This window comes from Nothobranchius furzeri, chromosome 10 (genome assembly GCF_043380555.1).
Source record: "Nothobranchius furzeri strain GRZ-AD chromosome 10, NfurGRZ-RIMD1, whole genome shotgun sequence".
Lineage (NCBI taxonomy): Eukaryota > Metazoa > Chordata > Actinopteri > Cyprinodontiformes > Nothobranchiidae > Nothobranchius > Nothobranchius furzeri.
In genome coordinates, this window is record NC_091750.1 from 52720153 (window position 1) to 52734151 (window position 13999).

At 38.2% G+C, this 13999-nt stretch overlaps 1 protein-coding gene across 1 annotated transcript; it reads left to right on the plus strand.

Annotated features, from left to right (window-relative positions):
* Positions 1–2351: 2351 nt before the first annotated feature.
* Positions 2352–12362, plus strand: zswim7 (zinc finger, SWIM-type containing 7). Its single transcript, XM_015961180.3, has 5 exons — positions 2352–2654; positions 3568–3589; positions 3776–3878; positions 7678–7782; positions 12078–12362. The coding sequence occupies exons 1-5, from the start codon at positions 2546–2548 to the stop codon at positions 12186–12188; spliced, it is 450 nt and encodes a 149-aa protein (XP_015816666.3). The 5' UTR covers positions 2352–2545; the 3' UTR covers positions 12189–12362.
* The last annotated feature ends 1637 nt before the right edge of the window (positions 12363–13999 follow it).

The following is a 13999-nucleotide window of genomic DNA, read 5'->3' on the forward strand; positions in this document are numbered from 1 at the left end:
CCCAGCCTGTCGGAGAAATGACAGAGAGGAGACGGCGTTGGCTGTTGTCAAGCGGAAGAACTTAATGTGTAAAAAGAAGAAAAAACATAAGAAGCTATTTCTGAATTGTGTCTGATTTCTGTAAAGATACCTTGTCTTTAAGAGAATTGTATGTAAATAGAGTAACCTTTTGCAGTGTTTTTCTTAACTTGGTTATTTCTTATTTTAATGTTGCTTTTAAATGGATCCACCTTGAATAGGAGGAGCAGATGTGTAATTTTTAATAGTGCAGTTGCTCTCCCAGTCCAGCGCCAACCAACTCAACCCAGATGTTTTTTTTTTTGTTTTTTTTTTTTTGCTGTTAAACTGGTGCGACGCTTAGAGAATCCAGACCTGTGGTTTGTACTTGACCCTTAGCCGATTATAAAGTGCGCCATGCTGCTCGCCACCCACCAAGCACCGCCAGAGCCTGAACAATTTTCACATCAGGAGGGCGAAACAAAAGCGTAACGTTTGGAACAGCATCAGTCAGGTGAATGGATTGTAACTAACAGATGGTAGAGGTAACCTGTCGCCCCGTTACAGCAGAGACGAGGTGAGAACACTGGTGTCACAGCAGAATGGTGAAAAGTCTGAAATAAGCTTTCTGGAGAAATATGACTACTTCTGGACCCCACCTCGGTAATGAACGTGAGCCAATGAATTGTTTTTATTTTATTCTTGCTTCATTTATCTTCCTTTAAGAGAGCTGACTATGCAGCGTGTCAACCCAGAGTAACTTTTATTGTTTCAAGATGTCAGGAAGGGTTATTAATTTTTTTCTTTCAAGAGGGATGCTTTAGCCATGCCTTGCTAGTTGAGAGAAGGCAGCTTTAACACATTTTCTCAGAGATATATGTTGGTGTTTGATGTTCATATTTGTTTCTATAGTCCCTCTTTTTAATTTTTCTTTATTTTGCTGTCCTGACAAAAATCTGAACTCTGTAAATTGTCTTTCCATGACACAATAAGATGAGACTAACCAAACCTAAAAAATGGTCTGCACCATTGTTGCACTTTTGATTGCTCTGTGGCTTTTGAACAAGACGAAGCATTCTACCTGCTGTGTAACTTATTCAACTTCCAGCCCAGGACTATACTAAGATGTGCTTTAACTTCTCCCATCACTCATCTGGATGATTTTTACTTCCTGTCTTTTCTTGCAGCTTGGTACATGACCATTTTTCCTGTTGACACATGCATCAGAGTAAGTTTTAGGTGCATGGTACCGTTACATCCTTTAGGAGTTAGCTGTCATGGTGATTCAGAGCCTTGATCACTTATTCTCTGCTTTCATTGTGTTGGACAGCACATACGATTTCTTCTAGGTCAGCATCATAAACGACTGTTTCTTTTTTTTAATATGTGACAAATAATTCTAACTTTCACTCTACTCGGTTAACAGATTTGTTCTTTAAACTTGATGTTTCCTTTATCAATTAATTATTATGATTTACAAATGTTGTCATGGCACACACTCAGATTTTTATTTTGTTGGTTGTGTTCTCCATCCTGCTGTGATGGGGTGTTATGTGTTTACAGGCGTAATAAAAAAAACAAATAGAAGTTTACAAACTTGAATCTTAAAGGAATCTGACATGAAGCAGAGAAAAAGTAAGAATTTGAAGCATATATCAGCTCTATTAAACACACAGTGGTGACATTTACTTTGTCGTTTTTTGAAATTGAGACTTGAACCCCCCCCCCCCCCCCCCATGTATTATGTGATGTTAAAATGCATTGTTTGTATCGCACAATGTCTCTTAGTAGGCTATTACAAAAGTTCAGACCAATCAAATAAAGTGGATCAGTTCTCCACTGAATTGTAGGTGTAAAGGTGTGCTATATTATATTTGATTGCATTTTTTGTTTGTTTTATTTTTGACAGCACACTGTCCTGATGCTTGGTTTCTGAGCTGTTCTCGACTATTCACTTGGACTCTTATCAGCAAATCCATGAAATATCAAATGAAACCATGTCATAAGTTGCAATATAATAAATGCAGTCTCTAATGGTTTTTTTTAATGTGATTTAGTATTCTTATGCTCATTATTTACTGTCTTTTGTTCATATTTAAAGTGACTGTTTGGTTTTCCAGAATTGCTAGATATCTTGGCCACAGTGAGATTGGGGGGGGGGGGGGGGTGTCTATACAGCTATTGACAATTTCTAATGAGTTTCCCAGGTGGGTTGTTCCCGCTTTAATGTACTTCTGAAGCAAAAGCAAGCATTTTTGTACACATTTAAAATGTATAAGGGCTACTTACACCAAATCAAGATTTGGAGTTGGGTGCTTTCATTTGAAAGGATGAAGGTAGATGGACATGCTGATATATTAACGAAAGCTTCTGTCCTCCAGGAAACGATCTATATTATTTCCACTGGAAAAGGCGAAAGAAGGGTTGGTGTAGAGGTATAATAAAAATATAGGATCAAGATGAAAAAAGGAGAATATGGTTTTCTGAAAGGGTGTTGTCACACTTACGTACAGTAGGAGGCAGTGTGAGCCCTCGTTCGCAATCCGCTATGAGAAGAAGAAGAAAAGCAACAGAAACAACAATGCAGTCATTCTTACCTGCAGTGGCTGAACAACTTTTTAAAGACATTAAGAAAACGTATGATGAAGCTGTTCAAAGTAAGATCACAACATTAATGGTATTAACGTCTGCTAGTTTGGTTTCTGCTACGGACATCGGTTACGGAAAATGAATGTAGCATTACGGCTAGCTTACAGGACTCGGAACTGTTTTTATTTATTTTTCCCTTTCTTTTTTTTATTAACAATTGTTGAATCGTTTACTTTTTAGTAATTAATACGTAAATTCATTTAAGTTAGCTCCCTAAACACAGAGTTTACACATTTTCTTTGCGTAACACTAGTGTAATTTAGGATTTGGACTGTGGGGGGCGCTGTTTCTTCATAACGACATCTCTTCCTCACGTTGTGACAGATTAGTTAAAAATAAACAGCTTTTCATATGAACAGCAGTGCTTTTCTCAAGACACATTATAGTTTACAAACCTGCTTTTTGTGTTTTACACCAAGCCAGAGCTAATGTTACACTGGTGGATACTGCAGATCTTACTCCGAAGAGACTGGAGTAACATTCAGCTCATCCAGAGTGTTACACTAATATAAATTTACTATTTTAATTTTAATCTAAATTTATACTCAAGTGAGGCAGAATATAAACCCTATAGAGACTAATTAAATTTGGACGTTGTAAAAATTGTGATAACCTTTCTAATTGTTCTTGATTTGAAACAACACACAGTAATTTCTTACATGTACAAAATTATACAGATTATTTTGAACATTCGAACACTTTATTATAATTGAAATATTTATTGGCATCCTTTTAGTATTTATCATTTATTACCCAACACAGATTTGTCATTTTATAGTAACTAAGGCAGTTTTTGTTTTTTCCTTCAGAGATAGCCAAACAGCTTTTTTTAAATAAACTTTTAATTATCCATACAATCCTTGAACAAAATATGAAAACATTTTTTTAATTTTTAAAAAGTATCCTATTTTGTTTTTGCAGTTCCCGATGATCTCCTTGTTGCGTAAGTAAATGTTTACTGAACACATTTCATATTTGCTCCATACTACTCAGTTGGAATCATTGTGATGGGTATAAAAGGCCATAATAAGGAGATGAATGGTGGTTGTTTTAATGAAATCAGCTGAGTCATGAGTTTGCTGCTGTTTAGTTTCTGCACAGTTTCACTAAACCCTTTTGTGTCTTACAGACTGAAATTTGTCTTTGGCTCTTGTGCATTACAAGCTTTGGACCTGGTGGACCAGCGCTCTGTCACGTGTCTGACGTCTCCCAGTGGGCGCAAGGCTTTCCAGGTCTGTCAGATAACCACAATGCATGATGTCATTGACTTTTACGAGCTTAATTTTTTATATATTCTTTGTAATTTTTTTAAAGTGTCTGATGCTTCAAAAATGGCTCATTTGGATAATAATTCTTACAAAACAATTGTTTCATTAATCACTGAGTGAGACACTGAAAGACTTTCAGTCATATCTTATTTGGACTATTAGAGGTGACATTTGAGTTGTAATATTTTTGAGACCTTAGTATAATTTTCATCGGAGACAAGGCACTCCGGATGTAATTTCAGCTATAATTTAGGTCAAAATGTTCACATCAGACAACATTTTTTCCAAGAAGCCCAAACAAACTTGTTTCAGTGTGTCCCATCCATCCACTGTTTGGTCTTTTTACAAAGGAAATAAACTCACAGCTAATATCTAGCTACTGTTTCTATCCCAACTGTAGAAAAGTTGCTCTTTCAGTGTTAGCAGCCTCTGATCTCACTGATTTTTGCCTACAGAACCACTCGTGAGCACTGAGTAGAGATGTGATCAGTTATGTTGTGAGACACTTGTGGGACAGCTGTAGCTCGATTTGGTGCCATCTTAGAGGCGTGCTGGTTTTTCCTCGAGCATAACACTAAACCCAGCGGTGTGTGTGTTTTGTCTGTCTATGTATTATTACTCAATAAGTGTTATTATTGTTGTTATTATAACAAACATCTAATTATTACAAAATCCTTTCTTTTAAATGATTCTTATCCTAAATATGCCTAACATTTTTTTATATAAATCTAAAGATTTATAGAATAATATAATTTATTTTAGTCTCACCTAATCCCAGATTATCAGCATAAATGTGTCTAAATGTGAACTTTTGATATTTTAGGTAAAGACAAAGCCATTTAGTTATCAGATAATATATTTCCGAGGTCATACTAATCCCAATTAGGAGAAATAAAAGCAAAAAATTCCTTGTAATAAGCAAATCTTCTCATTGAAATCTTGTTTTAAAAACTTTTATTATAGATCTATTTTATTCAAAACCACAACAGGAAAGGTTTGATGACATAGTTCTGAAATACGGTGCAAGCAGTTTTCTGATTTTATTTTGAAACATTTTATTAAAATAATCACTTTTTTAAGCTTTACAACATTTAGCTTTCTACTTCCCAAACATTTACAAAGACACGAAGAACAAAAGTTTAAAACTATATTCATGAATCCTTTTAAACAGGAAGTGATCTTTTATTTCCTGCATTTAAACAAAAGATCCAGTTTTTCCAGAAACAGCTGATTGTCTCTGTGTCCCACGCTGTCCTCAGAGTAAAGCCTGGTAGGACGCAGTGGTGTGAGAAACGGGGTCATCGTGCCCTAAGGTTCCTGTAAACTCCTTCAGACTAAAAATAGTTGAGCTGTTAGTGACAACAGAGCTGAGGAGGAATGTGAGTTTTTGTTCTGCTAGGCTGGGATTGTTTCACCTGATTCCTCCGAAGACACGCTGACATTTCCTCTTCCTGCAACAAAGAAAACGTCGATTCATGACAGAACGGGTGTTTCCTATTTTTGTTTGTTTTCTTCATGTATTTGTAGCTCCTTGTGTCTTGGCTTAGATATTTTTCTCTGGATCTGATTTAAAGATCTAGAAGACATAAATGCTCCTTTAGGATCCTGCTGTGTCTGTCAGCCTCAGATTTCAATTGGATTCTTTGATGAACAAAACAGTTTTTAAATTGTTTTAAGTTGTTTAAATTAAACCGAGCCTAAGACGGATGTGCTGTAGGTGATAAAGACATCTCTTTAACCCTCTCAGGCTCAAAATAAGTTTTGATAAAAGGACGAGCAACTACTGTAAGTCCTTCAGGGGTAATTCTGAGTTAAAAAATGATCATGAAATACGTATGTGGAGTAACCAGGTAGGTAGGTTTTAACTGTTGCAAATCTGCATCGCCTGCCTCCAGAGGGTTATGGATCTGAGGTCAAGTCGTGGATGCTGTAGCTCTGTGCGCGACATCTTTGGTCTGGATGTGACATCACTATGACTTGGAAAACACTGAGCCTCTGGTGAACAAATGTGGTGGAAACATTGAAATAAAGTTGCCCTCAATTAATGACCAAGTTCCCAAAGGCTGATAGAAATCTCCTTCATCTGACTAATGTGTGTCTACAGAACCGACAGATAAATCAATTCCATGATTTTCTGTCATTTCCTGCTTACATATCATATTGTTTCGTCAGATTCTGCTGAATTTCTCATTTTGTGTTTATTTGGTCCCGTTTACGCTAAAGGAAAGAATAACTCACGAGAACGTGGCATTTCACTGTTGGGATTTTTCACCTTATCTCATTTCTAACATCCACTGACCTTTACCTAAGGAAGGATGAACCGGCGTCCGTTAGGACACACACGTCTGAGCAGAAATGCTGCATTGTTCTAGAATAAATTAAATGAAAGGAAATTCTATTGTAGCATGATGAATATAATTTTTCTATTTTTGTGTGTTTTTTGTCCTAAAAGTTTGAGTCTAAATGAGAGTAAATAATGAAATGTGGCTTTTCCCATTACATAACATGTTTTATGAATCTATTTTTAACAAATCCACAGAGTTAATCAGATTGCATGATAATTTTCATTTTACAGTTCTTTTTTTATCATTTTATTTCTTCTTATTTTCATTTAGATTTATGGTTATTCAAGTGCACTCCAGCATCTGGATTTCAGAATAAAGTTACGAGTGAGAAGCTCTTTCAGCACATAAAGCAGAATCTGGACGCCGTAAATGGACAGGAAAGCAGCCAGTGGCTGAGAGTTTCTACACACGGAGTCGCTGACTTAAACAGAACTCAAGAGGACATCATGTTCTTGACTTTTTATGCAGATTATTTATTTATTGAAGATCACCAAATTCTGCCCTTGGATCGTTTAAGCCGCCAGCTTTGCTGTGAGCTGCAGCAGAGCCCCATTATGCTTGATGCCTGCAGAAAACAAAAAGAGTCCAAGTGTGAGCTGGTTTTCAACAATCCTGGCTTTTTTGTTTTACTATTCCTCCTCACGGTGCGTTATCTATCTTCTCCATGCTGCTTTAAGTCTGCATCCCTGTCTCTTTTCTGCCTTGTTTATAATGAAATGTAGCACAGAACAAATGAGGTGTTTTTACTTTTGTAGGTCAGAGGGAAAGGTGATTTATTCAAAGCCTGCAGAATAATGGAGCCAGCCTCAAGGAGCATTAGTTATTGTGCGCTAATCCACCAACGTGTGGTCCTCGTGTCCACTTGAGAGCACAGGAGCAACGCTTAAATCTCAGTCTTAATCTGGGAGGAAATGCTGACAGCTATCAGACCTGCTACAACAATTAAACTTGTTTAATCTTGAGCTTTCAGATCTGATTTTTATTAACATTCTGGAGATGATTACTTGCTGACTGGCTTAGACAGCGTCTGACTACGGGCTTTGACATTCTACAGCCTTATAAAGATGCTCGACTGGCCTGAGCTGTGAATTAAAACCCATGTCTTCATGGGTCTGCTGTCACAAAGCGTGAACAGTTAAATTCTACATCAGCTGCAGGCCTCGTGTGGTCGGGAGATCGCTGCAATCTAAGGAAATCATATTTACAAGTAATTCACTCTGAAGGTATTAGATGTAAATTAAAAGACAAGATTTGCCGGTTGACGTCAGAGTTATACAGTTTCTTATTAATTTGCAGAGAGAAAGATGAAACTTATCAGTTAAAAGAAAGAAAACACCTGTCTGGAATCATTGCTTGTGTTTTAATGCCTCTCCATCCATCTACTGACTCTCATTAGCTTCATCATCATCCTTTTGCAGGTGGTGGGAGGCTCGGGTCGTTTGTACACCTGCTTCTTGTCCTGTCACTACTGCCCGTGTCCCGCTTTTGCCTACACCGTGCTGTGCAGAAACCAGGGCCTGCTGGTGAGTCTTTAATGTTTGTTACAGTTGCTCAGAATCTTTATCTTGAGGGGCAAAAAGAGTGTTCACGTTTTTACATTTTAGAGTTTCTCATAGTATTTATGAGTGGAACCAGCATCCAGGTACTGCTGATTAAATGTGTGTTTAGAAGGGTTGCAGGACAAAGCTTGTTCTCTCTAAAATAAATATAGCTGGTTGTAGAGATATTTACCCATAATGCACTGCAGCACATTTGGATAAAACTAAAAGCGGCACCAGCTGTCAGCACGGTGGTGGAGGGCTAGTGACGTGGGCCCCTTGCTGCATGTCACCATAAACCTCTGGAGGTCAAAATGCAAAAGTTTAGCCCAAAAGCTGAAGTTTGGACTAAATGGAATCATTAAACAGGACAATGATTCAAACACAACAGCAGATCTACAACATGATGAGCAAATGAAGAAAATAATCAAGGTGCTTTAAAGCCTGTAATCCAGACGTCAGTCTGTTAAATACGGCGTGGTTGGACCTTAAGAGAGCTGTGCAGAAGCACATGTCAAACCTGTCTGACCAGTTTCGAGAAACCAGTTTAAAGAAATATATCAAAATTTAGGTATGTTTATTCTCAGCTTAGCTGTCTGTAAATCAGATTTATATATTATCATCAGATCCTGTAAGACTTTGAATAAACAGACTGTCTAAAATCATGGACTTGTAAATATCACATCTTATTGATCATTTATCACAAATGTAGCCAATCCTTAACGCTACATATCATGGCGAGCCAGCCAGGAGTTCCTAGCTGCCTCCCGGTCCGGCCAAACCAGTGAACAACCATTTTGAGACCATCCTATCGTTTGACCTCAAGATCAAAGCCTCTCTGCAATGCTTGCGAGTGATTACAGACACAACAGCTCTTTTAAGAGCCACTGAACAGTCTTAGACGCAAAATAGACTCTCCAGCTTCCTGCCGTTACCTGAAGATTACTCAGACTAGGAGGGTCGTATTCTGAGCTGTCTACAGGCTCTGATACCAGAGGTTCACGCCATCGGCAGTGTCCATCTCAACCCCTAGATCGCTTGGGGATCTTCACACAAAGGTGCGTAGACTCGGCACAAATTGCGTCGGATGGTGTTTTGTTTAGCTTATAAAAGCTTACAGCCAAATTGATTTTTACAACCCAGACTCCACAATCTCAGATACTTAAGAAAGGTTTAGCTAAAGCATCTAGTTCCATTACATTCAATCATTTCATTCATACCTTGTCTTGTAGTTTAGGGAAATAGAAATAAATTAAATTTTATAAACTATATATTTGACTCTGTCTGAATTAATATGAAGTGTGTATATGGTCCCTGAATAAATAAAAGAAACTAAAGTCTTCTGATGATTCAACATTTCATATTCATATGGAACATCACATCTTATTGATCATTTAACACATATGTAGCCAATCCTTAACACTACACATATTTTTCTTGAAAGAAAGTTGCACAAGAATGTGATGCCTCAAAAACGTCAAGTTCAGCTCAGAAAGGAATGGTTGCGTCAAGAATCAGTTTTGGCTCAGAGGCAGCAAAACCCACCAAAACCATGATACAACCATCACCGTGCTTCAGTAAGGATTTTTCCCTTCAAATATACATTTGGAGATGTTTACAACCCACAGATGGATGACAGTTTCCGCTATTTATCCTTTACAAGTGATTGTTGTTCAGTGCTCTCCTGTCTGAGAGTTTGGTTATTCTGAGTTCTGTTAGTGATGTCTTGGACTCTTACACAACAGGACCTTTGTAAGTCAGCAGCTCTCATGCTGGACTAGACTCTGAGAAACTTTAACTGTTTTTCTTTTGGAGCTGGATCAGTTTGTGACACACAAAAATGTTGTAACTCTTAGACTTTAATAGACCGCTGTGCCTTAAATAAAAGAGCCCACTCACTCACAGCTGACTAATTTTATCCTGAAAACTTTAACAACTAACATATTTTACATCTCGTTTAATAAATTATTTCATTTTTTCTCCACAAGTAAAGAGCCAGTTTAATAGACCTTTAGGTCTTAGTTTTACGTCATCTTAAGTTTCACTTAGCAGTACACCGTGGTACATTTTGTACTTTGTAGACAGACATAAACCTGTTTCATAGCCGTTGTGTTTTGTCAGTCGAGCTTGAATCCCAGTGGAAACTTACATCCTGTCCATCAAGTGAGACAAAACACACACTGAATTGTGTGTGCACATGTGTCGTGGTCAGGTTGTATTTTTATATTGTCACTGATGGGTGTGTCCCCTCTAGAAACAAACATCCTCCACTTATTCGCGTGACTGTTGGGGAGATTTGTCTCCCTGGAGGTTGCTGCTAAAATCAGTGTGAGAAACAGAGAGCTGCGGCAGACCATGAAGACTCCCTGTGATGGTATCACTGATGCCATTACCCATGAAAACACACTGAAGACCTAAGAGAGTGTCCTAAAACTGTTCTGCAGCTTTAGTATTTTATTGGATAAATGATGAATTTGTTTTTAAACTCAAAACCCTTGAGAGCTGTGCTGAATTCGGTCCAGCTGGATTTAGCGTGTCCATTCAGGGGCTGTCCAGAGTTCCGTTTGGCTCGCAGCAGCATGCAGGTCTATTCTCTTCCTAGAAGTAGGTCAGATGACAGAGAACCAAGCTATGACACCAAAAGCTCTGGTGTCTGTGGCTGAGAGCCATCTTCTAATAATCAGTGAACAAAAACAACTTTCTGACTTTGTCCTTTCGTCAGTGCGGAGGAGGACTAAACTACTTATGAGCAGTGTTGGGCAAGTTACTTCAAAACTGTAATGCATTATTTATTATGTGTTACCCTCATTTTAAAGTAATTCATTACATTACAATATTACTGATTTTAAAATGTAAGGCATTACACTACTTTTGCATTACTTTAAGTTACTTTCACCAAAACAACTTCAATATGAATCTGGTAATGTGACGCTCAGTGAGCTCATGACATATATGTGGAAACTGGAAAGTGATGTGGTGTCTGAGCTAGGATTGCTGTTAAAAACAGTCAGATATAATAACAGTGCTTTAAAATTATTGTTTATTAAATAAAAGTAACAACAATCTGTACTCTCAGCACGCTGCCATCTTATAGAGCCATCTGAGCAGGGAGGGAGGTGGTGGGGGCTCCAAGCCTATATTTGCCCTGGTCCCCTAATGCCTTGAGACGGCCCTGGATGTGGGACTGACTTCTGGGGTGATCTGATTCTATCACATGAATAAATATTAAATGCTTATATATTATTGCTTTTCACTGGTAAAAATGAGTATTGGGGATAAATCTACCTACTTTGTTTGCTTGATTTTATTTGAATAATTTCCTGCCCTTTCTCCCTCTAACCTTCCTGCATGCTGCATGTTTTCTCCGTCTTCCAGAAAAACTGTTTCCTAGATTTCCTACTTTCAAACTAATCAGCCAAAGGGATCTACTGAATGCAAAAAAACAAAAACAAAGAGCTTCATATGCGCTCCAGCAGCAATGAGTTGAAATCACCGGGGCACAGATTATGAACTCAGCTGAAAAGTACATGAAGTACCAGAGAATATGGGCTGATATAAACGATCGCTGTGAATATAACAGCGGCCGCGCGCAGGACGCAGCTGGAGTATTTGAGCCATTACCGCTGCGTCCTCTCTGCTCATAGAATGCCCGCAAAGCTGAGTCCATAAATGACGTCATATATGTGGATACTGGATCTTTTTCAGGCTTCCCGCAATTTGAATTTTTAGGAAACCCACTTCTTGATTCTGGGTTTAAAAATGCATTGTAATTACTGCGTTACTGACAATTGGACCGAGTAAATATTACCATTTCTTTCCCTGTAATGCCTTACATTACCACATTACAGCAAAAAGCAAGCATTACAGTAATTAATTACTTTTGTACCACGTTACTCCCAACACTGCTTATGAGTAAGTTCACAAGTCAGTGATTAAAAAGCTGATATAGATAGAATTAGGCTTTTTTGGTCAAAAACCTGATGAACCTTAGGACAGTTCATCATCCAACTATCAAGATTCTGATGTTCCTGCAATCTGGAAATTAATAAGCCTTCATCGCCCGTCATCTTCGTTGATTTACATAAACGTTTAGGACTTGATTGATAATTGGAAATTGCTCTGTGACAAATACGTCCTGAGGGAAGATTTCCCAGTAGAATATTACCAGCAGGTCAGATGAGATCTTTGGGTTAGGATTACTGGGCCGTCATTACTGCTTCATATCCGCCACATTAATCACATCGGTTTGTTAAATCATCGTCTGTGATCTTTTCCTCCAGTGCAAACACATCCTGGCTGTCTACCTCTGTCAGGCGATGGCGGTGACCCAGCAGGAGAGCGTGTCTGATCAGCAGATGACCGCACTGCTCAGCAGAACCGAGGCCCCGTGACAGCAGGTGGACCAGAGACAAAGAGCCTCCCGGATAAGAAGCTCTCCTTAGATTCAGCTGTTCATTTTTATTTTATTTAAATTTTGTTTAAAATCTGGAAGCATCGTTGCAGAACCATTATTTTTCACATTTTAAAAATCCATTTAAATAAAGATTAATTGTAAACAACATAAACATCGTCTTTATTAACAAAATAGTTCACCATACATACAGATTGCCTCATATTAAATAACAATACTGGGTGTAGTTTGTTGGTCAAAGAGTTGACTCTGGGGTTGAACATCAGTTTGCAGGTTTCTCCTGATCAGTAGCAACAGGACAGCACGCCAGACAGGTCAGAATAAAAGGCAGGAATGCTGTTTTACCTTTAAAACGGAAAAAAAGGCAATAGTTTGACATCAAGCAGTAGCTTGCAGAAAGCTTGACACCTACAGTACTTGTTTTTACACATCATCAATCAACAAAGACGATAAAAGAAAGTTACAGTGCAGTTACAGTATCGACGTCTGTTGGAATGTACTAACACGCCGGCACACTCCCGTGTTTTAGCCCTTGAATTCACTCGTCGGAGGAGCCGAACAACAGACTCAGGGAGCGATTGTGAATTAGTGGCTGGACTTCAGAGCACTTCTCAAACAGGAAACAGAAAACGTCAGTGCTTTGTCCGTTTGATGACCAGAGCACGTCGCCTCTGTCACAGATGTTGGCAGAGGCGTTTTCGTGCTTTACACAAACTGTAATTTGCACGTTAAACTTCCAAGAAGGGCAGCAAGAGTTGAATCTGCCAATTAAAAACTTCTATCACGGGTTCCAACGAGTGCAACTGACCTATATCACAGCATTTTCTACTGTTCTGTGCAATCAAGACTTAGTCACACATCTTTTCAACACAGTTAAATAGGTTTATCACAGAGACTCTTCAGTGCAACGCATTGATTCATTTCAGGTCTAATGACTGCTGTGGGTTTGGAGCTGATCTGATCTGATAAATGAAAACAATGGAGCTTTTATATCAGCCGCTCTGACAATGAAGACTTAAGGACATGATGCTGCTCATAGCTGTCTCTGTACTGATGTGTTTTATTTCTACCAAGAAACAGTCAGTTTATTACTTCCTGGGTCGGTGGCTGAAAGGGATTTTACAATAATTTGTGTCAAAGTTATAAATAAATAAAAATCTTGCTTGTTGTAGATGGCTTCTTGAATGGCCTCTTTTTGGAAAAATAAAGAGTTTTTGTCCTACGGGACTGATGAGCTAACCACTAGTCTGTACCAAAGGGTATTGCTAAAATCTTAAAGCAGAACCCATCTTGTAAATTTCATATTATTGCATGCGAGGTTATTTTAGGAAGTCTACCAGGAATTCAACATTTTTTACTCAATTTTCTATTTTTATTCTTTATTTTAATTGCTGAAGGTTACAATATTTGCCTACTGCCTTTGTGTTTTTACCTGTATTATTTAGTTTCTATTCTCTAAGTGTATGTGCAGTCGTAAAGAGTGAATTTCCACACTGTGGATCAATAAAGTCTATTCTATTCTATAACCTTGTTAAGTTCAAACAACAGTCGGTGCATTTACATGTACATCTATGTTGATCTACAGTAATAAACTGTAGAAAACTTAGTTTACATGTACATTAGAAAATCAAGCTCTTGAATGAAGTGCGTTCCACTCCACTACAGTAGGTGGCAGCATGCGCCCCTTCAGGTCGGCACTCTTCCGGTTAGCCTATAGCAACACAGATAGTAAACAAATGCACAATGGGCAAATGAATGGACAACAATACTGCAGTGCAGCTTATTTGGTGC

What these genes read in the sequence shown, in the direction of transcription:
- zswim7 (XM_015961180.3), top strand. Translation starts at nt 2,546, where the DNA reads ATGAGAAGAAGAAGAAAAGCAACAGAAACAACAATGCAGTCATTCTTA. An exon ending in GTATGATGAAGCTGTTCAAA is followed by an intron (nt 2,655 to 3,567) that starts GTAAGATCACAA and finishes TTGTTTTTGCAG; the next exon opens with TTCCCGATGATCTCCTTGTT. An exon ending in GTGGGCGCAAGGCTTTCCAG is followed by an intron (nt 3,879 to 7,677) that starts GTCTGTCAGATA and finishes ATCCTTTTGCAG; the next exon opens with GTGGTGGGAGGCTCGGGTCG.